Source organism: Wolffia australiana, chromosome 15 (assembly GCF_029677425.1).
Source record: "Wolffia australiana isolate 7733 chromosome 15, ASM2967742v1".
Lineage (NCBI taxonomy): Eukaryota > Viridiplantae > Streptophyta > Magnoliopsida > Alismatales > Araceae > Wolffia > Wolffia australiana.
Window position 1 is genome coordinate 8,942,082 of NC_135849.1, and position 25,419 is coordinate 8,967,500.

Genomic DNA, 25,419 nt, shown 5'->3' on the forward strand with positions numbered 1-25,419 from the left:
TCATGGAATATGCACTGAGTTTAGGGCTGTAATAAAGGAACTATAAGCATGTTCCAATTTGGGATAATTTACCACATTTGAAAGTTTGAGTACACTGTTTTTTTCCTTTCTAAGGGCAATAGGCCATCTGCTGTTGTACTTCTTCTATCTCAGCTGGTTGATCAAGGATCTAATTTATTTATTCCTCTGTAATTTCTATAACATCATCACCTTCACCTCCATCAATGTTGCTTGATGGTCCCTCTAGATCAGATTGACTCCTTGAAGCTTCCTCACACCAATCATTAGATATAGTCATATAATTCTCCACAAAAATAGGAAAACATGACTCTTTTTATGGTTTGAGATTACAAAGATCAGGAGCTCAATTTATAGATCCAATTGTATAGATGGATAGAGGACATAAATACAAAGCTACCATTAAATTTCAGCTCAATCAGAATTCTGGATCGTCATATATCAAGCATGGAAGTTGGACGATTCCTAGCCATCAATGAAATCCAAATATTTCTCTCCCCTCATCCTCATCAGCGACATCATGTCATTCTATTAGGGATTTTTCTCATTGTGACATTTGACGTGATCATGGCCCAGATTCGTCATCGTCATTCACGATTAATGAATCTTGTTACACCACATGTGGCGTGTTGAAAAAGACAAAAAGGTACGATTAACTGTTCATTTATGTTTATATTATTTAAATAAGAAGAGTTAATGAGTGTGACCTGGCGACATGTTAGCGCACCATAACATGTTTTTCAAAACAAAACAAATGAAAAATGGACATGTGCGCCACAGCATGTGATCATGGCCCAGATTCGTCGTCCACATGTCTCATGGCACATTGGACAGCGCCACAATATCAGACTGGTCAAAAGGATAAAATATGTTAATTTAAGTTTTCGAGCATCGATGTCTTCATTGCATTTATTGCAAAAAAGTATTTCCTTTTTATAGAGTCACGTCACCCCTGTGATTAAAAAACAAGAAAAGCAATCCATTAGTAAGAAATGCCATTACAGTTTTTGCATACACCAATCAATAACTAGGTTTAAAGATCATCTATTGCCAATCATTAACCCTAATTATTTTTTATCATCGTTCGATGAATCAAATGACGAGATGTGGCACGACAGAAATAAAGACCCATAAATATCTTTAAATACTTATAAAATTAATCTAAACCAGAAAAAATATAAAAATGCATTTCAACTAAGAACATCATATCTTTTTAAGTATAATGACAAAAAATTCAGGAAAAATCATTAAAGTGCATAAAGTGCAAAAAAATACTTTCTTTGAGAATATTTTATCATAAAATTCTTCAAAATACTTTAAAGTGCATAAAATTCAAAACATCATTATAAAAATAGATTTAGTCATCTTAGGCTTGATAACACACATATATAACCCATAACATGTGAATAAATACATAAATATCATCATATTAAAAATTTTATATTGCATCTTATCGCTGTGCATGCAAGAAGATGCATGTTATACACCCTTCTGGGCAACTTAATATGACAAAGTCTTGTTGAAAAAAATTTTAGTATTATGTGATTGTAGTCATTTGATAGAAATACCTAATTAATCCTTCACCATACAAAAGAAGTTGCCGACTACAGTTTCAACAACAAACTTGAATTTCAATAAGTAACCCATATCAGTCTGCTACAATCGTGAACAAATATATGGTGCCATTTTGATCATTTCAAAGTTGTAGGGGACGATGGGTTTCGTACATCACACTGAACAAGAGAGAATGGTTGTATACTTTGTTCACTAAATATTTTATGAAAATAAATTTATATGAATCTACATACTTTGTTCACTTAATCTTTTACACCTGAAAATGTATAGCATTGAACATGTCAAAGGTTAAAACATTTAAAAGACATGGGAAGCATACACATTTCAAAAAGGGGGTTGTTGATAGACCCAGAGTGTGGAAAGTAAGCATACACATTTCAAAGTCATTTTGGGATCATTTCATGTGTATTGTCTTCAATTTTTATAAGTATTTTGCATTTCATGTACTAAATAGAGCCAGTGATGAAAAATGCATTTTAATGCCATTTTTATACATGTTTGACATATTCAAGAATTTCTTAATAAAATATAATTAATACATTGTGAATTCCTAATGTTCTATTTAGTATGTTATCTATATTGCAGGGACGAGAGAAAATACAATAAATAATATAAAAAATTAGATTTATGGGCCAGCTAGGGTCAACCAGGTGCATCAGTGCCCAAGCTAGCCAAACAGAAGCGAAGAACAAGGGAAACCATAAACCAAAGCTAGGCGGTGGAGATCGGCACCACCACCCTCATCTTTGAATCAAGGTAATTGAGGTAACTTCATGTATCTCTATGTTTGAATTGTATATTCCTTCATTTGGATGCTTCATTTTTTGTTCAGTCTTAGACCGAGATGGAGTTTTCTTAGATTTTTTTCACCGCGATTTCACTTTGGCATTTCATCAAACACCTCATGTGTTCGATGAACATTTTTCAATTTATATATGTTTGATTTTATAAACTTTATAGAATTTCAATTTAACATTGCATGTTGTTGTGACCGGTAACATTCCTCCCCTCGCTGTGAACAATTGTCTATTCTCTTCATAAGTAACATGACATTAAAATTTCATTTCTTCTAACTGAATTAATGATATTGGTGCAACCATATCAGTATTATAGTCAGAAGAAATGTGAGGAGAATAAGAAGTTGCCTGATCAATTTTAATATACATTATAATTAACATGTATGCATGTTACTAAGCTTGAAGTGATTAAATATATTTATATTATCATATTCCATTTTTGTATTTTTTTTTAATTTCCACTGAATTTTCTGAGATAATATTTATAAAGGAAATAACATTTGAAGTCAAAAATATTTTTATAATTGTATGATGTTATAGTCTTAGAGGCATTATTTTTTAAGTCAGAATATATATATTATTTTTATCAAAAAAATATGATTTCTGTCCAAAGTACTGGCACATCCATTTGTTTGATATTAAAAATCTTAAAATATTTTACATACCTTAAGAAATTTTTCTAGGAGATTTAAAATTATAATTTTACCGTCTGGCTAAAAACCATATAGATTTAAAAAATATTTTAATAAGGTTGGTTTTATGCTGTAACAAATTATTATTCTATCATTTGAACATTAAATTTCCTGTGAAATCATATTCAAAATAAACCTTGAAATAGAATTTTGTTTCACACGGCTATTGAAAGTCTCAAGCATATTGTAAACAATATGATTACTATGGTCATTTTATTAGTTAATGTTGCTTTCATTCCTATATTTTATTCAAAATCTAAGCTAGTAGTTTATTCTAGTATTATATTTTTATTTTGATATTTATAATTCAATTAATTTGATAATATAACCACTATGCTCTCACTAGCTTTTTCTTGACATTTTATTTTTAGTAACCATAACTTAAAAAGGGGATACAAGCTATAAATTACAAGGATGGAAGGAAAAAATTGTATCTCTTCAAAAATATGAATGAGCATAAGAAACCACAATTTTCCAGTTATTAGGGACAACGGATGTTTTATGTTTAAGGTGAAAAATATCATTAAACGGCATTTTCTTCTAATAAGAGCTTTATTTTCAATGTTGAGGGAGGGAGTACAGTAATTTTCTAAGGAATTCGAGTTTTTTTTAAAACATTCCTTCATGACTTTATTCAAATACGACCTTGTAAAGTTGATTAATTTGAAGTCTTAGAAGGATACATTAGATTCTTTACCTGATCAAGTGAAGCTCTTCAAGATATGGGTCTTGGGTCAAGATGCATGTGGTCATCTTCCTAGTGGCTAGGATATTATCTGGTACTGGGAGGAACATCCATGAAAAACAAATGATTGAAATACTATTTTCATAAGTTGAGTGATGTGTATACAAGTCCATCATACCGCCTTCCACTAGGTGACCCTACTTAGGTTTTTTGGATCTCCATTAATTGGAATCTTATTTGGGGTATGGGCGGTTATTTATTTATTAATGTCTTAAGCGCATAATCAGTTTTCTTTGGTCAATCTAAGGTATCTGTGCAACCTTATATATTTATCATCTTCACCCCTTTTATTAGCCTACCTTACCCTTTCAACTATTGGTTCTTATTCCTATAGGAATCTATCTATCACCCATTATCCCTAACTAATAATATGGTTTGCTCCTGAGTTTTTCTCTTCTCCTTTTTGTGATATCATTTTTTCATGATATATTTTAATTCATATTTCCCTATAATTTTCATCAACATATCATTATTTTTTCATTTTGCCTTACTAGGATGGAATGAGTTTGTTCATGAGTATTTATTTGATCAACGGATCATTATTATATAATAAAACTTCCTTTTTCATTTACCCCTTAAAAAAAGAGAACACAAAATAATAATAAAATAAAAAATAGAAAATAAAAAATTACAGTAGACAGAAAAACAAAATACTATAAGGTTTCTTTTTTAAGTGTGTATTTTCATTATCGTAAGGATTTTTTATCATTCTCTTTGTCATTCCTTCTTAAGTGGACACACATCTATAGGATCCGCAATTTTGAAAAGGATTTTACATCCTCATTATCTTCTACACCCTTATGGTGTGTTCTGCCCATTCATCTATTAATGAGAGTTAACCAAGTATTCTTTATCAATCAGTTATCATTTACCTACCCTAACACCTTATTTTTATCCATCCACCAATTTATTTCTTCTATATCAATACCTAGGTATGTGATTCATTGCCCTTGTATCATCGATATATATTTCATTATATGTAATTAAAAAGCAGGATTTTAATACAATATTTTGACTTAAGGTAGGAGAATGGATAATGAGGAACTCTAAATCCTAAGGAGCCATCACATGCAAGAGTTTAAACTAGATAAAGATACATGTGATATCATCCCCTATATCACATTATCATACCCAGAAAGAAGTAACCTTCAAAACACCACGAGGGAGTTTATCAGGGTTGCGCTAGTATTTCGTAGGGATGTTAAAATTTTGAGGTGTAATTGATACATTCAAAACATCACTCTTATCGTTCAGGTTCCCAAGATGAATGGATAATCGAAGGAAAACTCAGAGGCATTTCCAAGAGACTAGAAATTAATTAAGTTGGGGGGCTCTATATCCCTGTTCAGTAGAAAATTTTATGGGACAGCATTCCGACCCCCATTTTTGCCACTCGTCAGTACACGGCCACCAACAAGTTCTTCCTTGGTTAGCGCAACTTCCAAGGAACAATAATACGCTACTTGAGTACTAGTCAAAGGTGTTTAAAATTTATTATTGCACTAAAAGATTCTTTAAATTTCCTTTAAAAAGTTATAATTTTCAGAATAATTTTTAAATTCAACAAATATTCATTTCACTTATTCATGATAGTTTCATCTAGTTCATTTTAGTGAATTTATGTCCTAGAAAATATCTAAAAAACTTATAAAGTCTAAAAAGCATATCTAAAAATACTTTGAATATATTTTAACCAGATTTTGATATCTCATGATCTCCTCTCTAGGAATTCAGCAATTTATTTCCCTGTATTATGTAAATTTTTATAAGTATCTTCACAAAAAGATAAACCTCAGAATGCCATATTTCAACCCCAATTTTTTTATCACCTCTTCTCAAAAGGAAAATCATTGTTATCTAGACAAGGTGAAAGTCTTTCTGCCATTGTGGATGTTGGGTTTTGCAGGCCTTGATATGGATAAGAAAATCAAAACAATACACAGTGGAAGACTTTCATGAAATCAAAGATTATCATAGAAAATATTGAATCAAAAAAATTGTTCACGGATCGCATATGTGATTTCTTGAATCGTGGAGCAAGCCGAGTCAAGCTGCTCAAATGTGTAGCCTCTAGGCATGTACACATGGTCCTCGGCATGTTGGATCTACTCCTTTTCTTTACGAGCCCCATTCTACCTCCATCATTGTCGTTACGCCGTCCCAATTGCATCGGGCATCAAGAAGAGTGATGAGAAGGGAGAAGAAGAGGAAGGCCCTTGAACAATTCTGGCCTAGGTGATTTTCGTTCAAGGCCTTCGCCTATTTATTCTAAGTGATACTTTTCATAAAACCCCCTAAAACATAAGTATATCTTCCAACGTCCAAAAGGCCATTTGTGTGTAACCCTCTAGGCCCATGTATTAGTCTAGTTAACGACTTCAATTGCCCAATAACCTGTATTGGCCTTCCAAATTAATTAATTATATCATATACATTAATTAATGTCGGATTGATTTAACCCAATTAATAGGTTGAGTCTCCAATACGTGGGTTGCAAAGCTACACTTCATGCTCTAGAAGATACAAAGGAGTGTGTATAAACTCACTCATGGAACCTGTTTGTCATCGGTTATCGTGTACTATATCAAAATCCTTATAATATGACAATGTCAAAATCCAACATGATAATGAAGTGATTTTGAGGCAATAGACGATACATGTTTTACCTCCTTTAGCTTGCAATTTCAATCTAATTTTCTCTCCCGTATTATATCATTAGCCATAGGTCGACAGAAAACCAATACCATTGTTTCACTAAGATTTGTTCATTAAGCTATGGATCAAACCATTAATTTTTCCAAGAGTATAATCGGCAATGTATCCAAATTGGACAATACGTGTGAGAGTTATTCTCTCATCTCTAGCAACAATGAATGGTAGAAGGGAGGTGTCATATTCTCTCATCTCTAGCAGGCTTGTGTCCGTTTTCCTATTAGGTTTGTTTTCTCCTATTCTTTCTTGCAAGAGAGGTATGTTGTGCTATGGGAGGTTCTTCTATTGCTACACTTGTCACTTATATTGCTTTGATGCTATAGAGTGGTGAATGTTGTTGATTGTTGAGAAGAGAAGAGCATTTTGGTTTTCTTACTGTTTTTTCACATTCCGCTGTCAACGGTGCTGTGAATAAAGGGCATCTATTAACTTTCATTCTCTCATATTTTTTCTACAAGTGGTATCAGAGCTTCGTGTCATCCTCAAGGATTGAACTTCATCTTTTGGATTGGAAGACCAAATTCACCATGTGGCAAGTTAAGATGTGGGCTGTTTTGGCCCAAATGGACTTAGAAGATGCTTTATTTCCCACGATGCCAGAGTCGTGGTCAGAGGAGGAGAAACATCGTTGTAATCGCAAAGCTTTGACGCAGATTCATCTTCATCTATCCTATGATATTTTGCAGGATGTGCATGAAGAGACCTCCGCCTATGTTCTGTGGCAGAAATTAGAGGAACTTTGCATGTTCAAGTCTATCACTTGGAGAATGCTTGCAAAACATAGGTTATTCGACCTTCAAATGGCTGAAGGTAATTCGCTCGAATCTCATCTTTCTGCATTTAAAGAAGCTATTGCAGATCTTGAGGCGATTGATGAGAACACATTGATTGAAGAAGATTTATGCTCCTTCTCATGCATTTTCCAGCTTCTTATACTGCATTTCATGATATTTTATTTTTCAGCCCAAAAGAACTCAGCCTTTCAACCATATTTGAAGCATTGTCATCAAAAGAGAGTATGAATAAATTTATTCCAACTCAGTCATCATCTGTGGCTGAGAGCTTGGTTGTCCAAGGTTGAGACTCTGAAAAGAAGCCGCATAATGGTTCTAAAGGCAGGTCGAAATTAAGAAATCGTGAGAAAACTTGTAACTATTACAAGAAGAAAGGCCATATAAAAAAACTGAATGCTATAAGCTACAGAACAAGAATAAAATGTTGATGCAGTCCAATCCAGGGGAGACTTATGAGCCATCCGCCAGCCTTGCACAAGCAACAGCAAATGGTGAGCTTTTGGTCGTTTCTGAAAGTGAGTCAAATTCTTCGACTGAATGGATTCTTGATTCAGCTTGTAAATTTCATATTTGTTCTCAAAGAGATGCATTTGTTTCTTATTCCCTCGTGATGCAGGACGTACGTCTAGAACGTCGTCCCGTCGTCACCGAGTATGATGGCTCGGCGACGATGAAGGATACGTATCGGGAGCGGCGATGTTGTCGTCCGACGATACCCTAACGGGTATGTAACTACGGGGATAAATGTCCTACGTGTTGTACGTGCACGCTCCGACTTGAGGGAGGCGCCGAGCTCTAAGCTTAGACGGGAGTGGCCGGGTGATGGCGATGGGGGCCTCTCGAACCTCGTCGGAGTGACGAAGGCGTCTACAGCCGAACGGACTCAGTCCTTTGGGCTCGCACCTAACGGACGTACTCGTCCGCACCGATAAGACAAACAGAACGTAGTTTCTCTCGTTTAACCTCGCTCACCTACCTAGCCCCAGCGCGTTGGAGACGGGGCGAAGATATACTGCAAAGGATAAATGAACGAGCGACGGAAGAGGACGGCGTACCTCGTTGACGGGGCTCGTGATGCAGGATCTCGTCTTCGTCACTGGCGTACCGGAGCGGGTTGGGTGATGGGGGCGCCGGAGAGGTCACGGCGGCTCGACGTGCAGCGGAGGTGCAGGGCGGCGTGGTTGTTGGCGAGCGGCGCGGTGGGGCGACGTCGCGAGCACGGCGGCGCGGTTGCCGCAGTTGGACGACGGCGGTCACGGCGAGCGCGACACGGGACGACAGCTTGGCGAGGGCGTGAGCGGAGCGGCAGCACGGCGGCAGCGGCGGCAGGCGGCACGGCGGCGCGGGGGCGCGGCGGCTGTGGCGCGCGGGCGGCGATCGCGCTCGGCCGCGGGCGCACACGGGCGGCGGTCGCGCGCGGCGGCGGGCGCGCACGGGCGGCAGCGCGCGCAAGCAGTGCACTCGGGCGGCGCGCGAACGGCGGCGGCACGCGGGGCGGCGCGCGAACCGCGGCGGCACGCGGGGCGGCGCGCGAACGGCGGCGGCGGGGCGTGTACGGCGGCGGCGGCGCGCGAACGGAGGCGGCGGCGCGCGGGGCGGCGCACGAACGTGGCAGGGGCGGCCGTTCCTCCTCTTCTTCCTCTCCCTCTTCTTCCCTCTTCTTCTCTCTTCTCCTCTCCCTTCTCCTTCTTCTTCCCTCTTCTTCCTCTTCTTTCTGTTGTTCTCAAAACGAGGACGGGAGACCCACGAACTGTTCGACGAAATGCCAAACTGGAAAAACGGGAGTCCCAACATTACGGCGCCCACCCTTTCCCTTATAAGGGGGGGAAAGATGGGCCCCTAACGGGCCAAACGGGTCCTTTTGGGGCGCCCTTGTAAATGGGCTCCCCTTTACAAACAAAGATGAACATAAAAGGGGGAAATGGAGAGATATAGGGGGGGAAAATGGAGAAGAGTCAAGGGGAATAGGCTAGAGAGAGGCCCATCCCCTTGACGGCAAAACCACGGACGAGCGAGCGCCGCAAACATGACGAAACATGACGAAAGCGACTCAACCAGAACGGGAAAAACTAAAACACACGAGAGAGAAAGCGATACGAACAAAACGATGACTGAGTGCCTTTCACCCGGTCGTTGACGTCGAGGGCGTGCGCGGTGCGGTTGACGCCGATGACGACACTTGATGGCGTGCACCATCACCTCGTCTCAACTGGTGTTGTTATGATGGGTAATGATTCTCCTTGTAAGATTGAAGGTATTGGAAATATACAAATTCAAATATTTGATGGCACAATCAGAACTTTTAGTAACGTGCAACATGTTCCGAAGCTCAAATGGAACCTTATCTTTGTAAGCACTCTTGATTCTCAGGGCTATAAGTTCGTTGGTGAAGGTGGAATTTTAAACGTCACAAAAGGCTCTCTTGTTATTTTGAAGGGGCACCGTAAGTATGCCAACCTCTATGTTTTAGAGGGCACTACTGTCATGGGTGACGTTGCTGTTGCATCAACCACATCATCTGCCCAAGAAATCACTAAATTGTGTCATATGCAACTTGGCCATATGAGTGAGCAGGGTTTGGCGCAGTTGAGCCGACGTGGATTATTGTGTGGGCAATGTACAAGCACATTGGAGTTCTGTCAGCACTGCACTTTTGGCAAACAAACACGGGTCAAGTTCACAAGTGGCATCCATAAAACAAAGGGAATTTTGGATTATGTCCATTCAGATCTCTGGGGTCTGTCGAGTGTTCCCTCTCATGGTCGAGTGCACTATATGTTGACCTTTATTGATGACTTTTCAAGGAAAGTATGAGTCTATTTCCTGAAGCAAAAATCTGAAGTGTTTCAACATTTCAAGGAATGGAAGCTTTTGGTGGAGAAACAAATGGGACGTTTTGTTAAGGAATTACGGACAGATAATGGGCTTGAATTTTGTACTAATGAGTTTCTTAATTTCTGTAAGGCAGAAGGCATTCTCCGGCATTTGATTGTTCGCCATTCACCGTAACAAAACGGCATTGGAGAGCGCATGAATCGTACATTAAGAAGGTATGTTATTTACTTTCAAATGCTTCATTACCAAAGTCATTTTGGGCTGAGGCTGCGCAAATGGCAGCCTACTTAGTCAACCTATCCCCCTCCACTGCTATTGAAAAGAAAACAATGCAGGAAATATGGTATGGATCACCTGCCGATTATTCATCATTACGTATTTTTGGTTGCCCTGCTTATGCACATGTTGACAATGGTAAGCTTGAGCGACGTTCCATTAAGTGCATATTTCTTGGATTTAAGCCTGTGGTAAAGGGCTATAAGTTGTGTCTTGATGACAAGAAGGTTATTTTTAGTAGAGATGTGGTATTTGATGAATCTGCTATGTTGTGGGTACCTCCTATGTGTCATAAGCCAAAGGCCAAATTACAAGAGACACATACTCAAGAACTAGTCGTTCAACCAATACCTTCTATTGAGGTGGAGTTTCCTCCATCTACACCTTCATCGTCTTCATCTAATGATGTAAATGTTCAACTTGAAGAAGCAGATCGCTGTATTGCTCGTGATCAACCTCGGAGAGAGATACGCCCGCCTGCACGGTATGCACATGCTGATTTTGTTGCTTATGCTTTAGCCGTTGCTGAAGATGTTGATATCACAAATGAGCCACTAACTTTCCATGAAGCTATAAATTCACATGATTCATTAAAATGGTCTGTAGCTATGGAAGAGGAAATAAATTCCTTGAATCAAAATCATACTTGGGACTTGGTGCCACTTCTAGTGTATAAAAAGCCTATTCGCTGCAAATGGGTGTTCAAAAATAAAGGAAGGCATCCCTGTAGTTGAAAGCTCTAGGTTTAAAGCAAGACTTGTGGCAAAGGGCTTTAGTCAAATCCCTGGGGTAAATTATACTGATGTATTTTCCCCTGTGGTCAAGCATAGTTCTATACGAGCTCTTCTTGGTTTGGTGGCCCATCATGATTATGAACATGAGCAGATGGATGTGAAGACGGCTTTTCTTCATGGAGAGCTTGACGAGGAGATATATATGGGGCAACCGGAAGGTTTTGTTGATTCGACAAAGAAAGATTTTGTTTGTCGATTAAAAAGGTCGCTTTATGGTCTTAAGCAGTCTCCTCGACAGTGGTATAAACGATTTACTTCTTTTATTACCAAGTTGAACTTCACTCAAAGCAAGTATGACAATTGTGTCTACATCAAGAATTTTTCTGGCTCATTCATCTATCTATGGCTCTATGTAGATGACATTTTAATTGCAGCTAAGGATCCATCTGACATTCAGAGGGGCAAACATCAGCTCAGTAAGGAGTTTGAGATGAAAGATCTAGGTGCAGCTTCAAAAATTTTGGGCATGGAAATTTGTAGAGATCGGCAGGGAGGCATTATATCTCTTAGCCAAAAGGGATATGTCAAAAAGATTCTCTGCAAATTCAACATAAAAAATATGAAGCCTGTAGGTCCCCCCTTAGCTGCTCATTTTAAACTTTCAGTTGCTTGTTCTCCATCGACTAAAGCTGATGAAAAATATATGTCCAAAGTTACATATTCCTTTGTTGTTGGTTCATTAATGTATGCAATGATCTGCACAACGCCCAATATGTCACATGTTGTTAGTGTTGCAAGCCGATATATGTCGAATCCTGGAAAAGAACACTGGAAGGCTGTTCAATGGATTTTTAGATATCTTTGTGGAACCTCTGATTTATGTCTTCAATTTGTAAAAGGTGGCGTTGACATTGTCGGTTATGTAGACTCTGACTATGTTGGAGATCTTGATAAATGAAGATCATTCAGAGGATATATTTTTACCATCGGCGGTTGTGCTATGTTTTTGAAGGCCACTCTACAACCAACAACAGCTATATCTACAACAAAAGCCGAATATATGGCCATCACTAAAGCCGTCAATGAAGCTATTTGGTTGGAAGGATTCCTTGGTGAGTTATGCTCAACACAACACTGCCTTAGCCTATTCTATGATAGTCAAAGTGCAGTTTTTCTGTCAAAGGATCAGATGTTTCATGAGCGTACAAAACATATTGATGTGCGTTATCACTTTGTACGTGATGTGTTTGCAAACCGGGAAATTCCTATCAAGAAAGTGTCCACACTGGAAAATCCAGCGGATATGATGACAAAGAGTCTTACAAAAGTTAAATTTGGACATTGCTGCAGTCTGATTGGTCTTTATATCTGAGTTTGGTTTATGGCTCTCTGATTTTTCAAAAGACTGTGTAATACATCTTGAGTGCTAAATACTCAAGGCGGAGATTTGTGAGGGTTATTTTTGACTATTCAGCCCTCACAAGTACGGGCTACTCCTGCTTCTCTTATTTTGTCCTTTCTTTTAGGGTTCGTTTGGGTGTGTTGCTCTTCTTGAACTGGAATAGGAGCTCTATGGAGTGTGACGGCTGCGGAAGAAGAATCCACATCTTCTTTTTTGTTTCATTGTGTAGTCAGCTGGTAGAAGGAAGGTGCTATATTCTCTCATCCCTAGCAGGCTTGTGGCTGTTTTCCTATTTGGTTTGTTTTCTCCATTTGAGCATCTTCTGGACCATATTTTCTTCTCCTATCCTCTCTTGCAAGAGAGGTACGCTGTGCTCTGGGAGAGATTCTTCTATTGCTACACTTGTCACTTGATATTGCTTTGATGCTATAGAGTGGTGAATGTTGTTGATTGTTGAGAAGAGAAGTGCTATAGAGTGGTCAACGGTGGTGCCGTGAATAAAGGGCATCTATTATCTTTCATTCTCTCATATTTTTTCTACAATACGATATACAACCTCATCTATTTCAAAAATAAAATAAAAATAGAGACACCCCAAGGGCAAATGAACTGATGACCTCTCCATTATTTTTCTCAGTGATAATAGACCCCAGTCGATCGCCATGGTATCTCCTGAACGCATGCACGCATGCATGCATTCATGAATGAATGAATAGACTTGTGTTCTCATAAACTACCAAATAACATGGTGACGTCCAATCGGGACGTTATTATACTTGACACAAGGAATTAAAACTAGCAGATAAGCAATGACAGTAAATGCTCTATCAGGGATTTAAACTCTCGGGCGTGGCGCGGATGCTGGGCTCGAGGCGGATGCGCTTGTACCAGGTGGAGCAGAAGAGGTAGACGACGAGGTCGGCGGCGGTGAGGGCGGCGAGGAGGAAGAAGAAGCGGTCGAGATGGCCGAGGTTGAGGTTGGCGGGGATCCAGCCCAAGCCGCCGTCCTTGGCCGTCAGATCAGCCACCACCAGAACCAGCATGCTGCTCATATAGTTCCCAAAGGACATGGACGCCATGCAAAGAGAGCTGCCCAGGCTCTTCAGCCCGTCCGGAGCCTGCCCGTTGAAGAACTCCAGCTGCCCCACGTACACGAACGCCTCCGACGCGCCGATCAGCGCGTACTGCGGCGCCTGCCAGAGTATGCTCAGCGAGCTGGCCCGGTCCGGCGCCGCCACCCGCGCCAGCCGCGCCCCCTCCACCAGCCCCGCCGCCACCATGGCCAGCCCCGCCAGCGCCAGCCCGGCGCCGATGCGCCTAAGGTCCGACAGCCCCCGGCCCGCGGTCCGCGCCAGGGCGCGCTGGTACAGCACGATGAGCAGCAGCACGCTGAGGATGTCGAAGACGGACATGCTCGAGGGGGGTACGTGGAAGCCGCCCAGCCGGGTGTCCATCTTGTCCCCTTGCTCCACGAAGAGGGACGACATCTGCGTGAACACCGCCGAGTACATGATGGTGCACACCCAGATGGGTATCAGCTTCAGCACGCACTTCACTTCTTCCACCTGCGTCACGGTGCAGAGCCGCCACGGGTCCGGCCCGCCGTCCGCCGCCCAGTCCTCCGCCGTCGCCGTCGCCGCCTTGTCCAAGAACCTTCCAAGAAACAGTACAACTTTAAAAAAAAAAAAAAATTCATTTTTTTTTGGGTTTGAGTTGGTGAAGAGATTCTGGGCACCTGAAATCGTCGCTGTGGAGGATCTTCCTGCTGCCGGCGATGGCGGACTGCTTGCCGGCGAGCTCGTAGAGATCGGCCGGCTGGGGGGAAGGGGGTACGTGGCACTTTCTGGCGGCGGCGACGAGGACTTGGGAGATGCGGGTGAGAGGGTTGCCGCAGGGGCGGAAGTGGCGGTAGCGGCGCTTGCCGGCGAGGAAGAGGAGGAGGGCGGCGATGGCGGAGGCGGCGGAGGCCCAGAAACCCAAGGCCCATCTACCGGCGTTCTCGTAGTAGGCCAGAACGGTGTTCGACACCAAGGAGCCGCCGTTGAGGGCGAAGTAGAAGTAGGTGAAGAAGACGACCTTGGAGTGCGCTTCGTCCGGGTCGTTGTCGTCGAACTGGTCCGGCCCGAAGGTGGCCACGGCCGGCTGGTAACCTCCGTTTCCGAAGGCGATGAGGTAGATAGCCGCGTAGAAGGCCGACGTGCCGGCCACCGTCGCCGGCGCGCACTCTATTACTTCGTCTCCGCAGTCCGCCGGCTTTACCAGGACCAGCCACGACGCCAGCGCCAGGAGAACGAGTCCCTGTTTGCTCACCACGAATGAAAATCTCGTAGCTCAGAACCATTTCCAGTGAATATTATTTAGGACGGATTACGGAGGATAATCTTTACTCTATGATGATTTATGCGTTCTTAAATGTAAATTGAGTGGTTGTGAAATTCAACGGGGGAGGATGCTTAAGTTTTCTACAGAGAGGGGGATTGATCGTACCAGGATGAAGATGACTTGGAAGACGGCGCATGTCAGATAACGACCCCAGTAGGAATCACTCATGAATGCACCAATCAGAGAGAAGATGTAGACCGTTCCCGTCCACTTGCTCACGTTGTTGGCCGCTTCGGCCACGTCCTGGTGGAGAACTCGCGTCAGGAAGAGCACCAGGTTCACCCCCACCCCGAAGAAGGCGAGGGTCGCAAGGCCCTGGTTCGCTGAGAAACGACGAATTTTGGAGAAATTTAGTCAAGGAAAACGAATAGTCTGTGAAGAGATAGAGAGAGGGTTTGAATACCGAGTAAGACTGATGCTGATCTCCATCCTCCGGACTTGGATTTGATCGCTGGGTTTCCCTTGAAGTCAAGGGAGCCGTCCTCGGTCAACCCAGACTCAATCATGCCTTTCGTCTCCACGCCCAGGCTTTTGAAGGTTGTCTCACTCCCCTGATGCCGAGGAAGATGTAATTCGATTTGACTCGGTTGGACGAAGGGAAAACAGAGGGCGTACCTGGCCGGGAACATTCATTTTCTCTGATGCGCCAATTGCCGAAAGCAATTAAGCAACTACATATATGAAAACCAAGGGAAATGAGTTCATGGCTTGCAGAGAATAGAATGAAGTCTGGGAGCAATTGCAAGCTTTACCAGAATTATGGAAAGGGATCACTGGCAAAGGACTTGCTCGCGCGCGTTGAAAAACAGAGATTGGTTCGAAGCTGTCCTCCCCCGGGGCGTATAGCAGTGCGTGACGAACAGGCGATGAGAAGACCCTCCGGATTCTTTCTGTTTTGCAGAGGGAAGGCGAGGTGAGAAACAGAAGAAATTTTTTTTTGTAGATTGTCAGCGACGTCCGAAGTTCCTCATCCTAGAGTGTCCCTTAGTCTCACACCTCCTCTTCCACCTTGAATTCGTCTTCCTGTTCAAGGCTCAATGCAGATCTATATCATCTCATTCTCCTAAACGATCAAGTAGCTTCGACGGCGAAAGACGACAACCTACCTGACGAACTAAAAATTAACGCAACAAATGACAAAACCTAGAAACCGTTTCCAAGCAAAACTGTCATCAGCCTCCTTTCCGTCGCTCCACCGCTTAAAAAAAAAACCGAAAATCGCCAGCATGACGAATCCAGCAACACAGACCAGTTCAAAGAGACCAGTTCGATCTCCACCTCTATCCACGTTACAAATTCGAAGACACTCCAAAAATTAACGAACTGGATCAATGTTCAAACAAAATAAACACAAAACGAGGACGACGAATCAAGACGTCCGGAAGATCAAGACGAACCAGAGGCGGCGCTGTTGTCATGAATGTGCAGACAGAAGCAGCTTTTCGCTTCAGCTGGCGACGATCTCGCCTTCTCCGCATTCAAATTTCACCTCCTCCGCCTCTCTGAAACAAGGACGTCGGACGGTGCAGGCGCGGTTTTAAGGAGACGTTCGCGGAGAGGGTGGGGTACGTGGCAAGCCCGTCGGCCCCCTCGCAAACACTCATGTGGACGTCCTTGGAATGGCACACTCTCGTTATTACTCCAAATCCCAAGGGCATTTTCTTAACAAAGCCCTGTAGAAGAAGACGAAGAAGAAGAGGAGGAGAAAGAGGAGCGAGCGTCTCCAATGGCAGCAAATTAGGGTTTCCGGCGGGATCGATCGGGGAAGAAGATGAAGGCATCGATCAAGTTCCGGGAGGAGCGGAAGCCGTTGATCAGGGCGAAGGTCCACGTGAGTATGCTCGGATTGCCCTTCCTCGCCGCCGCGACGGCGGGGGAGACGAAGGATCTCCGTTTGGACGTCGCCACAGCCTTCTTCTCCGGCCCTTCCTTCCGCTTCTCCTACCGCCCCAACGACTCCTGGAATCCCTTCTCCGTCGTCGTGCGGACGGGAATCGGCGCATTCGGATCCCCCGCGTCATCCCCGTTGACGATGAGCGCCGAATTCAACCTCCTTGGCGGCACCGGCAGCGGCCCGAGCTTCGTCATCCGGATCAAGCCGCGGGCGGGGGACTTCTTCTTGAAGAAGTCCGTCCGCTCCGTCGCCATCACGCCTCCGCCGCCCGCCGCCGTCTGCGCGGAGGCCGACCCCGGCGACGCCGGCGATCCCCCCGGCGTCAGATACCTGCCAGAGAACGGTCTCTTCTCGAGGAATACCCCTAACGGAACGTCTTCTTTGATCCCCGTTGTATACGCCGGCCGTAGCGCTGAGTTGGGAGCGTGCAGCGTTCTCCCTCTCTGGAACAGCACGATCGCGAGGTTTCACTGGGGACTGCGGCTTCCGTCGGATCTACGGTCGTCCTTCTCCGACGAACTCCGATCCATCGGCGGTCAGTCTCTCCGCAAGCTTCCGACGCTGGCGATGGGGAAGATCTCGATCGAGCACAAGTACCACGGCCAGGAGATAGCCGCGCCGACGCCCTCCGAGGAGACCGTCAAGCAAGATTTGGCGTCGCTCCAGGCGGAGACGGCGCTGCTGAGGAAGGCAGTGGAGGAGCTGCGCGCCGCCAAGCCGCCGCCGCCGCCGCCCGCTCGGGCGGAGTGGAGAGACAAGCCCGCCGCCCGGTCTTCGAGCTTCTCGAGAAACGGCGGAGAGTCGGGCTGGAAGAGCGACGGGAGGACGGCGGAGCCCACCAAGGATGACGTCAGCGAGGAGCTTCGCAAAGCTCTCATCGGCGCCACCGGCGGCGGGGCCTGACCGCCGCCGCTCGCTTGTTCATTCTTCCTCTCTTTTTTCTAATTTTCAATTTCCGAATCTCTGGCTAGAGTATACAAGGATAAAAAAAAAAAAACTGGAGACCAGGAGGTCGTTCCGCAATAAAGGGAAAATGAAGGGGTGCGATACGAGAAAGGCATCTTCGTCGCCGATACATTCATCGGAAGAGAAAGAGGTGCTCAAAACTCGGATTTACAGGGAAGGGGGAGGGAACTGAAAGCGACGGCGAAGGGATAGCGAAGTTGAGGAGGAGTCGGAGAGAGAAGCGGAGAGATTTTCCAAGGCGGAGGGAAGGAGGGCAGAGGAAGGGATCGAGGGAGGTGGTGAGAGAGGGAGGACGATCTAGGGTTTCCGAGGAGGAATGGAAGGGAAGAGATGAGCAGCGATGGCGAGATCGGTGGAGCCAGACGAGGAGATCTGGGGCACGAGGGAGGAGCTCTTGCTGGCCGGCGCCGTCGGCCGGCACGGCGCGGAGAACTGGGAGTCGGTCGCCATGGAAGTCCAGAAACGAAGCCCCGTCGCCACCGCCCTCGTCACGGCGCAGTCCTGCGAGAAGCGGTTCCTCTTCCTCCAGCGGCGGTTCCGGATCGGGAAGAACGGCGCCCAGTCTGACGTCGTCTTCCTCCTCGAGGAGCTCCGCAAACTCCGCGTCGCCGAGCTTCGGCGAGAGGTCGAGCGCTACGACGTTTCCATCTTGTAAATCCGCGGTGCTTCTGATTGATTTTCCGTGCCCTCCTTTGCCCGATACCCCGGCGTGTTTGCTCATCCATCTATGTGCCTTGGAACAGATCTCTGCAATTGAAGGTGAAGGAGCTGACGGCGGATCGAGATCGGTCTGTTTCCCCGGAGCAGTCGGACGGCGGCGGCGCGCCGGATCGGGGGGGCGCCGCGGCGGAGGAGAAGGCGTCGGCGGAGAACGGCGACGGCGGCCGCTCCTCCAACGAGTCCAACTCTCCCGGGCGGAAGCTCGGCGGCGAGGACTCGAAGCTCGGCGGCGAGGGCTCCTACAACGGGAGCTCCGACACCGTGGCCAAGTGCGCGGAGGCGGCCACCCCCGCCGACGGCGCTCCGCCGCCGTGCCCCCCTCGCCGGGGCGGCGACTCCGGCGAGTCCATGGCCGAGTCGAAAGGGGAGGAGACCTCCGAGGCCGACGTGGTCTCCCAGCCATGGTCCTCCTTCCTCGAGACTCTCCTCTCCGCCGAGCTCGGACCCTCCTTCGAGCGGCGGCTTCAAACCCAGGTAAGTCTCCCTCATTCCGCCTTGTTCAAAAACTCTTGTTCAAACTGGACGAATTTTTCGAATTTTGCAGGAGACGGCGGAGTACGCGAGCTTGATCCGGCAGCACATGGATCTGTCCACGGTGCGGAGGAAGATGGCGGAGGGGTTTTACGTTGCAGACGCCGAGTTCTACCGCGACCTGACGCTACTCTACACCAACGCGGTCGTCTTCTTCGTCAGGGACTCGCCGGAGCACGAGGCGGCGCTGCATCTCCGCCGGCTAGTGCTCGAGCGGGCGCGCGCCGCCGCCGGCGGTCTTCGGACCCGACCCGCCGCCACCGTCCCGGAAGAGGGGCCTTCCCTGGCGGTGGCGCCCACGACGGCAGCGCTGCCCGAGGAGTTGCCGGCGGAGAAGACGGGGAATTCGGCCAAGGAAGAGGAAGACGAGGAGGAGGAGATGGAGGAGGAGAAGGAAGACAACGATGAGACGGACGAGGAGGAGAAGATGGAGAGGAACCGGGCCAAGGAGAGGGCCGCCGTGGCGGCGGTGAGGCGGACGAGGACCGGCAAAGGGCGGCGGAAGGCCGCCAAGAAGAGGAGTCCCCCGGCCGGGCCGCCCGCCGACGAGGTCGACGACGACGACTCTGCCGGAAGCGGCAAATCGGATATGAAGAACGGCGCCGCCGCCGCTGCCGCTGTCGCCGCCGTCGCCGCCGCTCCGGCAGCGAAGAAGAGGAGCGCCGTGAACTTCCTGTCCCGGATCAACCGCAACGGGATGAAGGCGGAGGAGACATTGAAGGCCGCCGGCAGAGGGAAGAAGGGCGTGGGAGAGAGCAAGGACCCCGGCGTCCTCCCCTTGAAGAGAGGCGTGGGAAGGCCGCCGAAACGTCCTCCGCCGCCGCCGCCGTCCTCGCCTCCGCCGGCGCCGGCGCCGCCGCCGAAGAGGGGGCGGCCGGCGGAAGCGGACCCGCCGAGGAAGAAGAGGCGCAGACGATGATTACCTCTTGTAAATTCTGTAACAAAACGCGGAGATGATTTGATGACCTCTCGAGCCTCATCTTTGATTATTTCATTATTCTCTTCTGCCCTCCCATTCCCAATCGATGGAGTCCGTCTGCGTGGAGACGAGCGGCGGCCTGAAGATCCACGCCAGGGTATTCTCGCCCAAGTATCCGAGGAGCGAGGTAGTAATCGTCCTCGTCCATCCCTACACCATCCTCGGCGGATTTCAAGGATTGCTGAGAGGGATGGCAGAGGGCCTGGCGGCAGCGGGGTACAAAGCCATGACCTTTGACATGCGCGGCGCCGGCAAGTCTACGGGCTGGGCTTCCTTAACCGGGTCGGCCGAGGTCGAGGACGTAATTGAAGTTTGCAGGTGGGCGGCCGCGGCGCTGAAAGCCGACGGCATCGTCCTGGTCGGCTCATCGGCCGGTGTGTCGGAAAACCCTAAACCAGAAACCCTAAACTTTTCTTCCACCACGTAGCTGAATCGCAGATCTGTCGTGCAGGGGCGCCGATTGCAGGATCGGCATTGGACAAGGTCGAGGAGGCGAGGGGGTACGTGGCGATCGGCTATCCCTTTGGGAGGCTGGCATCGGTTCTGTTCGGGCGGCACCACGGGGCCGTGCTGGGGTCGGGGAAGCCGAAGCTGTTCGTGATGGGGAGCGAGGATGGGTTCACAAGCGTGAAGCAGCTCCGAGAGAAGGTCAAGGGCGCCGCCGGGCGCGCCGAGATCAACCTGATCGACGGCGCCGGGCACTTCCAGATGGAGGGCCCCGCCTTTGATGCCGACATGGTGGGTCTCATCTCCGCCTTTGTTTCTTCGCTCTGACCTCGAGCTTCTCCTTTCTCTCAGTGCCTTCCAAGGAAACCTCGAACTAATAATCTCTCAACTTAGTATGGATGCAGCGCAGCAGTAGTATGTTTACTTATGGATGTTTTTATTGGTCCTCTTTCTTATAAGAGTGTTTAAACCATTTTCGGACACACTCTCTCTCTCGTATTTATATCTTTCTTCAGTCGTTTGGTTTTGTTAGAAATCAAAGATCCATACCTTTTTTGAGAGCAACTTCACTTGATTCAGAGAAGGTTTAAGGAGGGGTATAAACTGTAGTTAAACTTGACTTTGATTATAGTCATTATCCTCTTGTTTTCTTCACAAAAAGGCATCTAAAATTGTCCTTACTAATCCTGAATAGACCGTAGACAAATTGCATGTGTTGGGCAACAACACATGCAACATTCAGAGGTACCTTGAAATGGGACTCGTATCAATTTTTTTAGCTTTCAAAATTATCAAACTAGTCGCATAATGGTAAAATTTTTGGTATATACTATCTGGCTAAGGTTTATGAAGAACTTGATTTAAAGTAAAGTTCTTATTGTTATGATGAGAATGGAAATTCAAAAATATTGTAAGCATCTACATTATCTAGGACTAAGTTGTTGTAAGTTTTTCAGCGAGTAAGATGAATAACTGTTGTATTCATTCAAGCACAGTTCCGATGGGATTTAGAATCACATATTTAAGTACTTTTATGATTTGTTAATCTCAACCGTTGGAATGTTCTAGCCCTTACAAAGTTAGAACTGTAAAGGAAAACACCGGCATATTACTCAAAGAATGGCTGGATTAACCAGTTGAACACAATATGAAACAATATAGAAAATCATACAAAATTTTTTAATATCAATTTAAGAAAAGGAACACAAACAATGATGATAAAAAAATATATAAACAATGACTATGGCAATAAATGCAAATTTTGAAGAATGGAATGTAGTATGGAGGCAAAAGTGATGATAATATATGAGTGAAATGTCATCTACATGTGGATGGTGGTGGTTTTTGTTACTGGATATCATATCTCTGATGCCATATACCATATCCAAATATGTATATAGTAGACAACTGATGCAACATGTTCCACCTACACAATACTATTTCAAAAAAACTTGCATTTAAAGTCATATGATGCATGACTAGTTTATAATAATGTTGCATTTGCACACTCTCTGTTAGTTTCTTAGCGTGCCTTGTGCCATCCAAAAGGAAAGAGGAGAGGGACCAGTGGGCTATTGAACATGGCATGAATATGTGTGGTTCCAGGTTGGACTGAATTGTCTCATGTTGACTTGACCATGGATACATAAACCAATAATGTGTATGTTCAAGAGATTGATTTGATGAATAATGATGATTGATGATGATGGATGCTAACATTAATTAATAATCACTTGTTATATGAATTCATCAGAAATATTCTCGCCTTTGAATTTTTCCAATGACCTGGGCCATTGGATGTTGGGCTCTACTCTACAGACAAGATTGATTAGATTCCTTGTATGATTTGTGTTATATAATATAAGAATTAGAACAAATGTTTTAACAATGAAAGCTTGATGATCAAATCACATTTGAACATATTAGATAGTGACTTCTTAGTTCTTAAACCAAGTTGTGTTTAACTTTTTAACAGTGATTTAGAACAGATGTTTTAACAATGAAAGCTCAACGATCAAATTACATTTCCACATATTAGATAGTGATTTCTTAGTTCTTCAACCAAATTGTGTTGAACTTTTTAACTGTCAATCCTCTTGAAATGCCCATGTGGATCATCTGCACATTGTATCTCCTTCTTTTCATCTCGATCATCCCCTTTATTGATTCATCATTGTTGTTTCATGGCTCATGTTACATTGGAAAGGGATGGTACCAAGGAGAATAGGGATAAAAATCATGGGCACCAAAAGAACTCTTTATCGGGTACATTTTGTTCAGGTTTATCCTATTTTTACTTTACATGATTTGTTTATAAAACTCATCAACGTTAAGTTTAACTTTTGACATACAATATACTTGCCTGCGACCCTATAGGCCCATGTATCACTCTAGTTAATATCTCTAATGTCTCAATAAATTTTATTGATGAGCTTTGCTATTTAACTATATTAACACATGGGCTCATTAGTCAAGGATTGATTTAACCCAACTGACATGCTGAGTTTCTAGCTTGTGCAGTCCCAAGCTACAAGTCGTGATGTAGAATATATGAATGAGTATGCTCAATTGGGAAACTCCATATGGTTGTCCTAGTAAGTACTGATTTATTTGGTAAATCATCAAATAACTCTAATTTAGTAATACACTGCCTTGCCTAAGGACTTCACAACGTCATCATCTTTAAGCTATCTCCTCTTATATCAAATAATTTTATCTTTGCTACTCTATACCATTTGTGAACTTATTGTTTCATTTGAGCTATGCCTATCTGAAATCCTATGATTGATTGCAAACTTATAGGTCATAGTGAAAACATAATTTCCCTCCACAATATGGATTTGGTTTCTTGTGTCTACTAAAAAAACCATGACGTGAATCCATATGATAACTATATTAGTACAATATCATTTGTGGATTCACATGGATCAATTAGATGAACTCTTTCCCTAAAGAGCCCCTAATGTCTCCTCACAAATGGCTACATGAACGGCCATACTCATCTCACGAGCAGGACTAGATAGTACTAGTCTTTCTATATATATATATTTGAGTTTAAAAATATTATAAATACACATTTAAGGATAAGTAATGGGCATAATATTATTTCATCATAAGTCACTCACTTTGACCATGTATTGTGATTTCATTATGGGTTTCCTATTATTATCACATGTGCATTATACGAGACCACTGTTTCAGAGAATATTAAACGAGATATGGAATTAGCTTGCCAGCCATACTTTCCACCATTGACGTTACTTTGATCGATAAAGGGTCCCTTCTGAAATCTCCAAAATGACTCACCTTATCCCTCTCTCTTTGTCTCTACTCTCTAAAGCGTCTAAGCTTCCTTCTTCCTCTAGTGGATAAATAAGATCTGGCTCATTTGTTCTCGGATAGTGGAAGGCGGGGTCTGGGGGACCCAAGATGAATCCGTAAGGCAACGTATTTCCCGGCCTCGCAGAGCTTGCGGGGGGCGATAATAAAAGGGGGGCGTTGTCTTGGGCGGCAAGGTCGCCATGGTCGGGCACCTACGGCTGAGCCACCTCTCGCCATCCCCTCGCGCGCTGCCCCTTCCCGTCGCCTCTCGCGCCCCGCTGCCGGTCGCTAGCACCAGCCTCGCTGCCCGCTGCGGCGCCGGAAGGGTCCCGACGTGGCGCGGGTGGGTGAGGAGATTGGGCGCGCTGAAGATGGAGGGAGAGCAAGCGGCGAACCCTAGCGCCACGGCAAGGCTGCGCTTGGAAGATTTCAATTGGGATCATTCCTTTGTCAGAGAGCTCCCGGGAGATCCGAGGACGGACGACACCACTCGCCAGGTAAGGATTTTTCTCTTGGATTGGAAGCTCCTCCCGCCGTTGGATCAACCTTGGACTCGGATTCGAATAGGTGGTGGGCGCTTGCTACTCGAAGGTGTCCCCTTCTGCGCCGGTGGTGAAGCCCGAGCTCGTCGCTTGGTCCGATTCGGTGGCCGAGTTGCTGGACCTCGACCCCGCCGAGTGAGCCTCGTAACCCACGAATTTCCTCGCAAAATCGGATTTTTTTCAACTTCAATTTCAGGTTCGATCGTCCGGACTTCGCGGAGAAATTCGCCGGAGCTTCCTCTCTCCCGGGATCGTAAGCCTTCTCCTAGTCGAATTGTTTCCTCTCCTTCGCCGCCGGCGATCCGACGGGCTTGGGCTGGTGCGCGCAGGTCGCCGTACGCGCAGTGCTACGGAGGGCACCAGTTCGGGGTGTGGGCGGGGCAGCTCGGGGACGGCCGCGCCATCACCATCGGCGAGCTCGTCAATGGCCGCGGGGAGAGGTGGGAGCTTCAGCTCAAGGGCGCCGGCAAGACCCCTTACAGCCGCTTCGCCGACGGCCTCGCCGTCCTCCGCAGCAGTATTCGCGAGTTCCTCGCCAGCGAAGCCATGCACGGCCTCGGCATCCCCACAACCCGCGCTCTCTCCGTCGTCTCCACCGGCCACCGCGTCTGGCGTGACATGTTCTACGAGTGCGTGCCCTTCTCTCATCATTATCATCATCATCATCATCTTCATCATCATAATCATAAACATCATCATAATCGCCATTGATCTTCTGGGCCTTTGTTGAAGTGGGAATCCAAAGGAAGAACCAGGCGCGATCGTCTGCAGGGTGGCGCCTTCGTTCTTGCGATTTGGGTCTTTTCAGATCCACGCCGCGCGAGGAGGGGATAGCGTGGAGATCGTCCGGCGCCTCGCCGACTACGCCATCCGCCACCATTTCCCCCACCTCGAGAACTCGCCGGGGAAATACGGAGGTGATCAGCTTCTCTTCTTGCTCGTTTTTTCGGTAATGGAGGAAGATGATTATTATTTTTTGAATCAAACCAGAAATACTATTAACATATATGATCGTGACATAGTACATGCCCGTTATGTCCTACTAAACCAGTAGGAT

The 25,419-nt window shown here is 45.6% G+C and overlaps 5 protein-coding genes and 1 long non-coding RNA gene across 6 annotated transcripts in view; 4 read left to right on the forward strand and 2 right to left on the reverse strand.

The window, feature by feature from the left end:
* Positions 1-7,545: 7,545 nt before the first annotated feature.
* Positions 7,546-8,705, reverse strand: LOC144713001 (uncharacterized). Its single transcript, XR_013583935.1, has 2 exons — positions 8,389-8,705; positions 7,546-7,802 (listed from the first exon to the last, which is right to left on the reverse strand). It is a non-coding gene; the product is annotated as an uncharacterized LOC144713001 (long non-coding RNA).
* Positions 8,706-13,293: 4,588 nt separating this feature from the next.
* On the reverse strand, positions 13,294-16,649 carry LOC144713241 (protein NRT1/ PTR FAMILY 7.3-like). Its single transcript, XM_078587771.1, has 7 exons — positions 16,360-16,649; positions 15,715-15,852; positions 15,578-15,633; positions 15,366-15,513; positions 15,068-15,285; positions 14,316-14,878; positions 13,294-14,233 (listed from the first exon to the last, which is right to left on the reverse strand). Exons 3-7 carry the CDS (start codon positions 15,593-15,595, stop codon positions 13,408-13,410), a joined length of 1,773 nt encoding a protein of 590 aa, XP_078443897.1. The 5' UTR covers positions 15,596-15,633; positions 15,715-15,852; positions 16,360-16,649; the 3' UTR covers positions 13,294-13,407.
* Position 16,650: 1 nt separating this feature from the next.
* Positions 16,651-17,818, forward strand: LOC144713243 (uncharacterized). Its single transcript, XM_078587773.1, has one exon. It carries the CDS (start codon positions 16,734-16,736, stop codon positions 17,757-17,759), a length of 1,026 nt encoding a protein of 341 aa, XP_078443899.1. The 5' UTR covers positions 16,651-16,733; the 3' UTR covers positions 17,760-17,818.
* Positions 17,819-17,981: 163 nt separating this feature from the next.
* LOC144713242 (uncharacterized) lies at positions 17,982-20,082 on the forward strand. Its single transcript, XM_078587772.1, has 3 exons — positions 17,982-18,473; positions 18,566-19,016; positions 19,087-20,082. Exons 1-3 carry the CDS (start codon positions 18,163-18,165, stop codon positions 19,990-19,992), a joined length of 1,668 nt encoding a protein of 555 aa, XP_078443898.1. The 5' UTR covers positions 17,982-18,162; the 3' UTR covers positions 19,993-20,082.
* Positions 20,083-20,098: 16 nt separating this feature from the next.
* LOC144713244 (alpha/beta-Hydrolases superfamily protein) lies at positions 20,099-20,981 on the forward strand. The gene is made up of 2 exons (XM_078587774.1): positions 20,099-20,426; positions 20,504-20,981. The coding sequence occupies exons 1-2, from the start codon at positions 20,099-20,101 to the stop codon at positions 20,824-20,826; spliced, it is 651 nt and encodes a 216-aa protein (XP_078443900.1). The 3' UTR covers positions 20,827-20,981.
* A 2,976-nt stretch (positions 20,982-23,957) lies between these two features.
* The window catches only part of LOC144712809 (selenoprotein O), a 3,285-nt gene continuing 1,823 nt past the window's right edge, over positions 23,958-25,419 (forward strand). Inside the window, exons 1-5 of the mRNA XM_078587134.1 lie at positions 23,958-24,317; positions 24,388-24,497; positions 24,559-24,615; positions 24,692-24,991; positions 25,095-25,279. Of these exons, the coding sequence (XP_078443260.1) occupies positions 24,021-24,317; positions 24,388-24,497; positions 24,559-24,615; positions 24,692-24,991; positions 25,095-25,279 (949 nt within the window). The 5' untranslated portion in view covers positions 23,958-24,020. The remainder of the gene's footprint in view (positions 24,318-24,387; positions 24,498-24,558; positions 24,616-24,691; positions 24,992-25,094; positions 25,280-25,419) is intronic.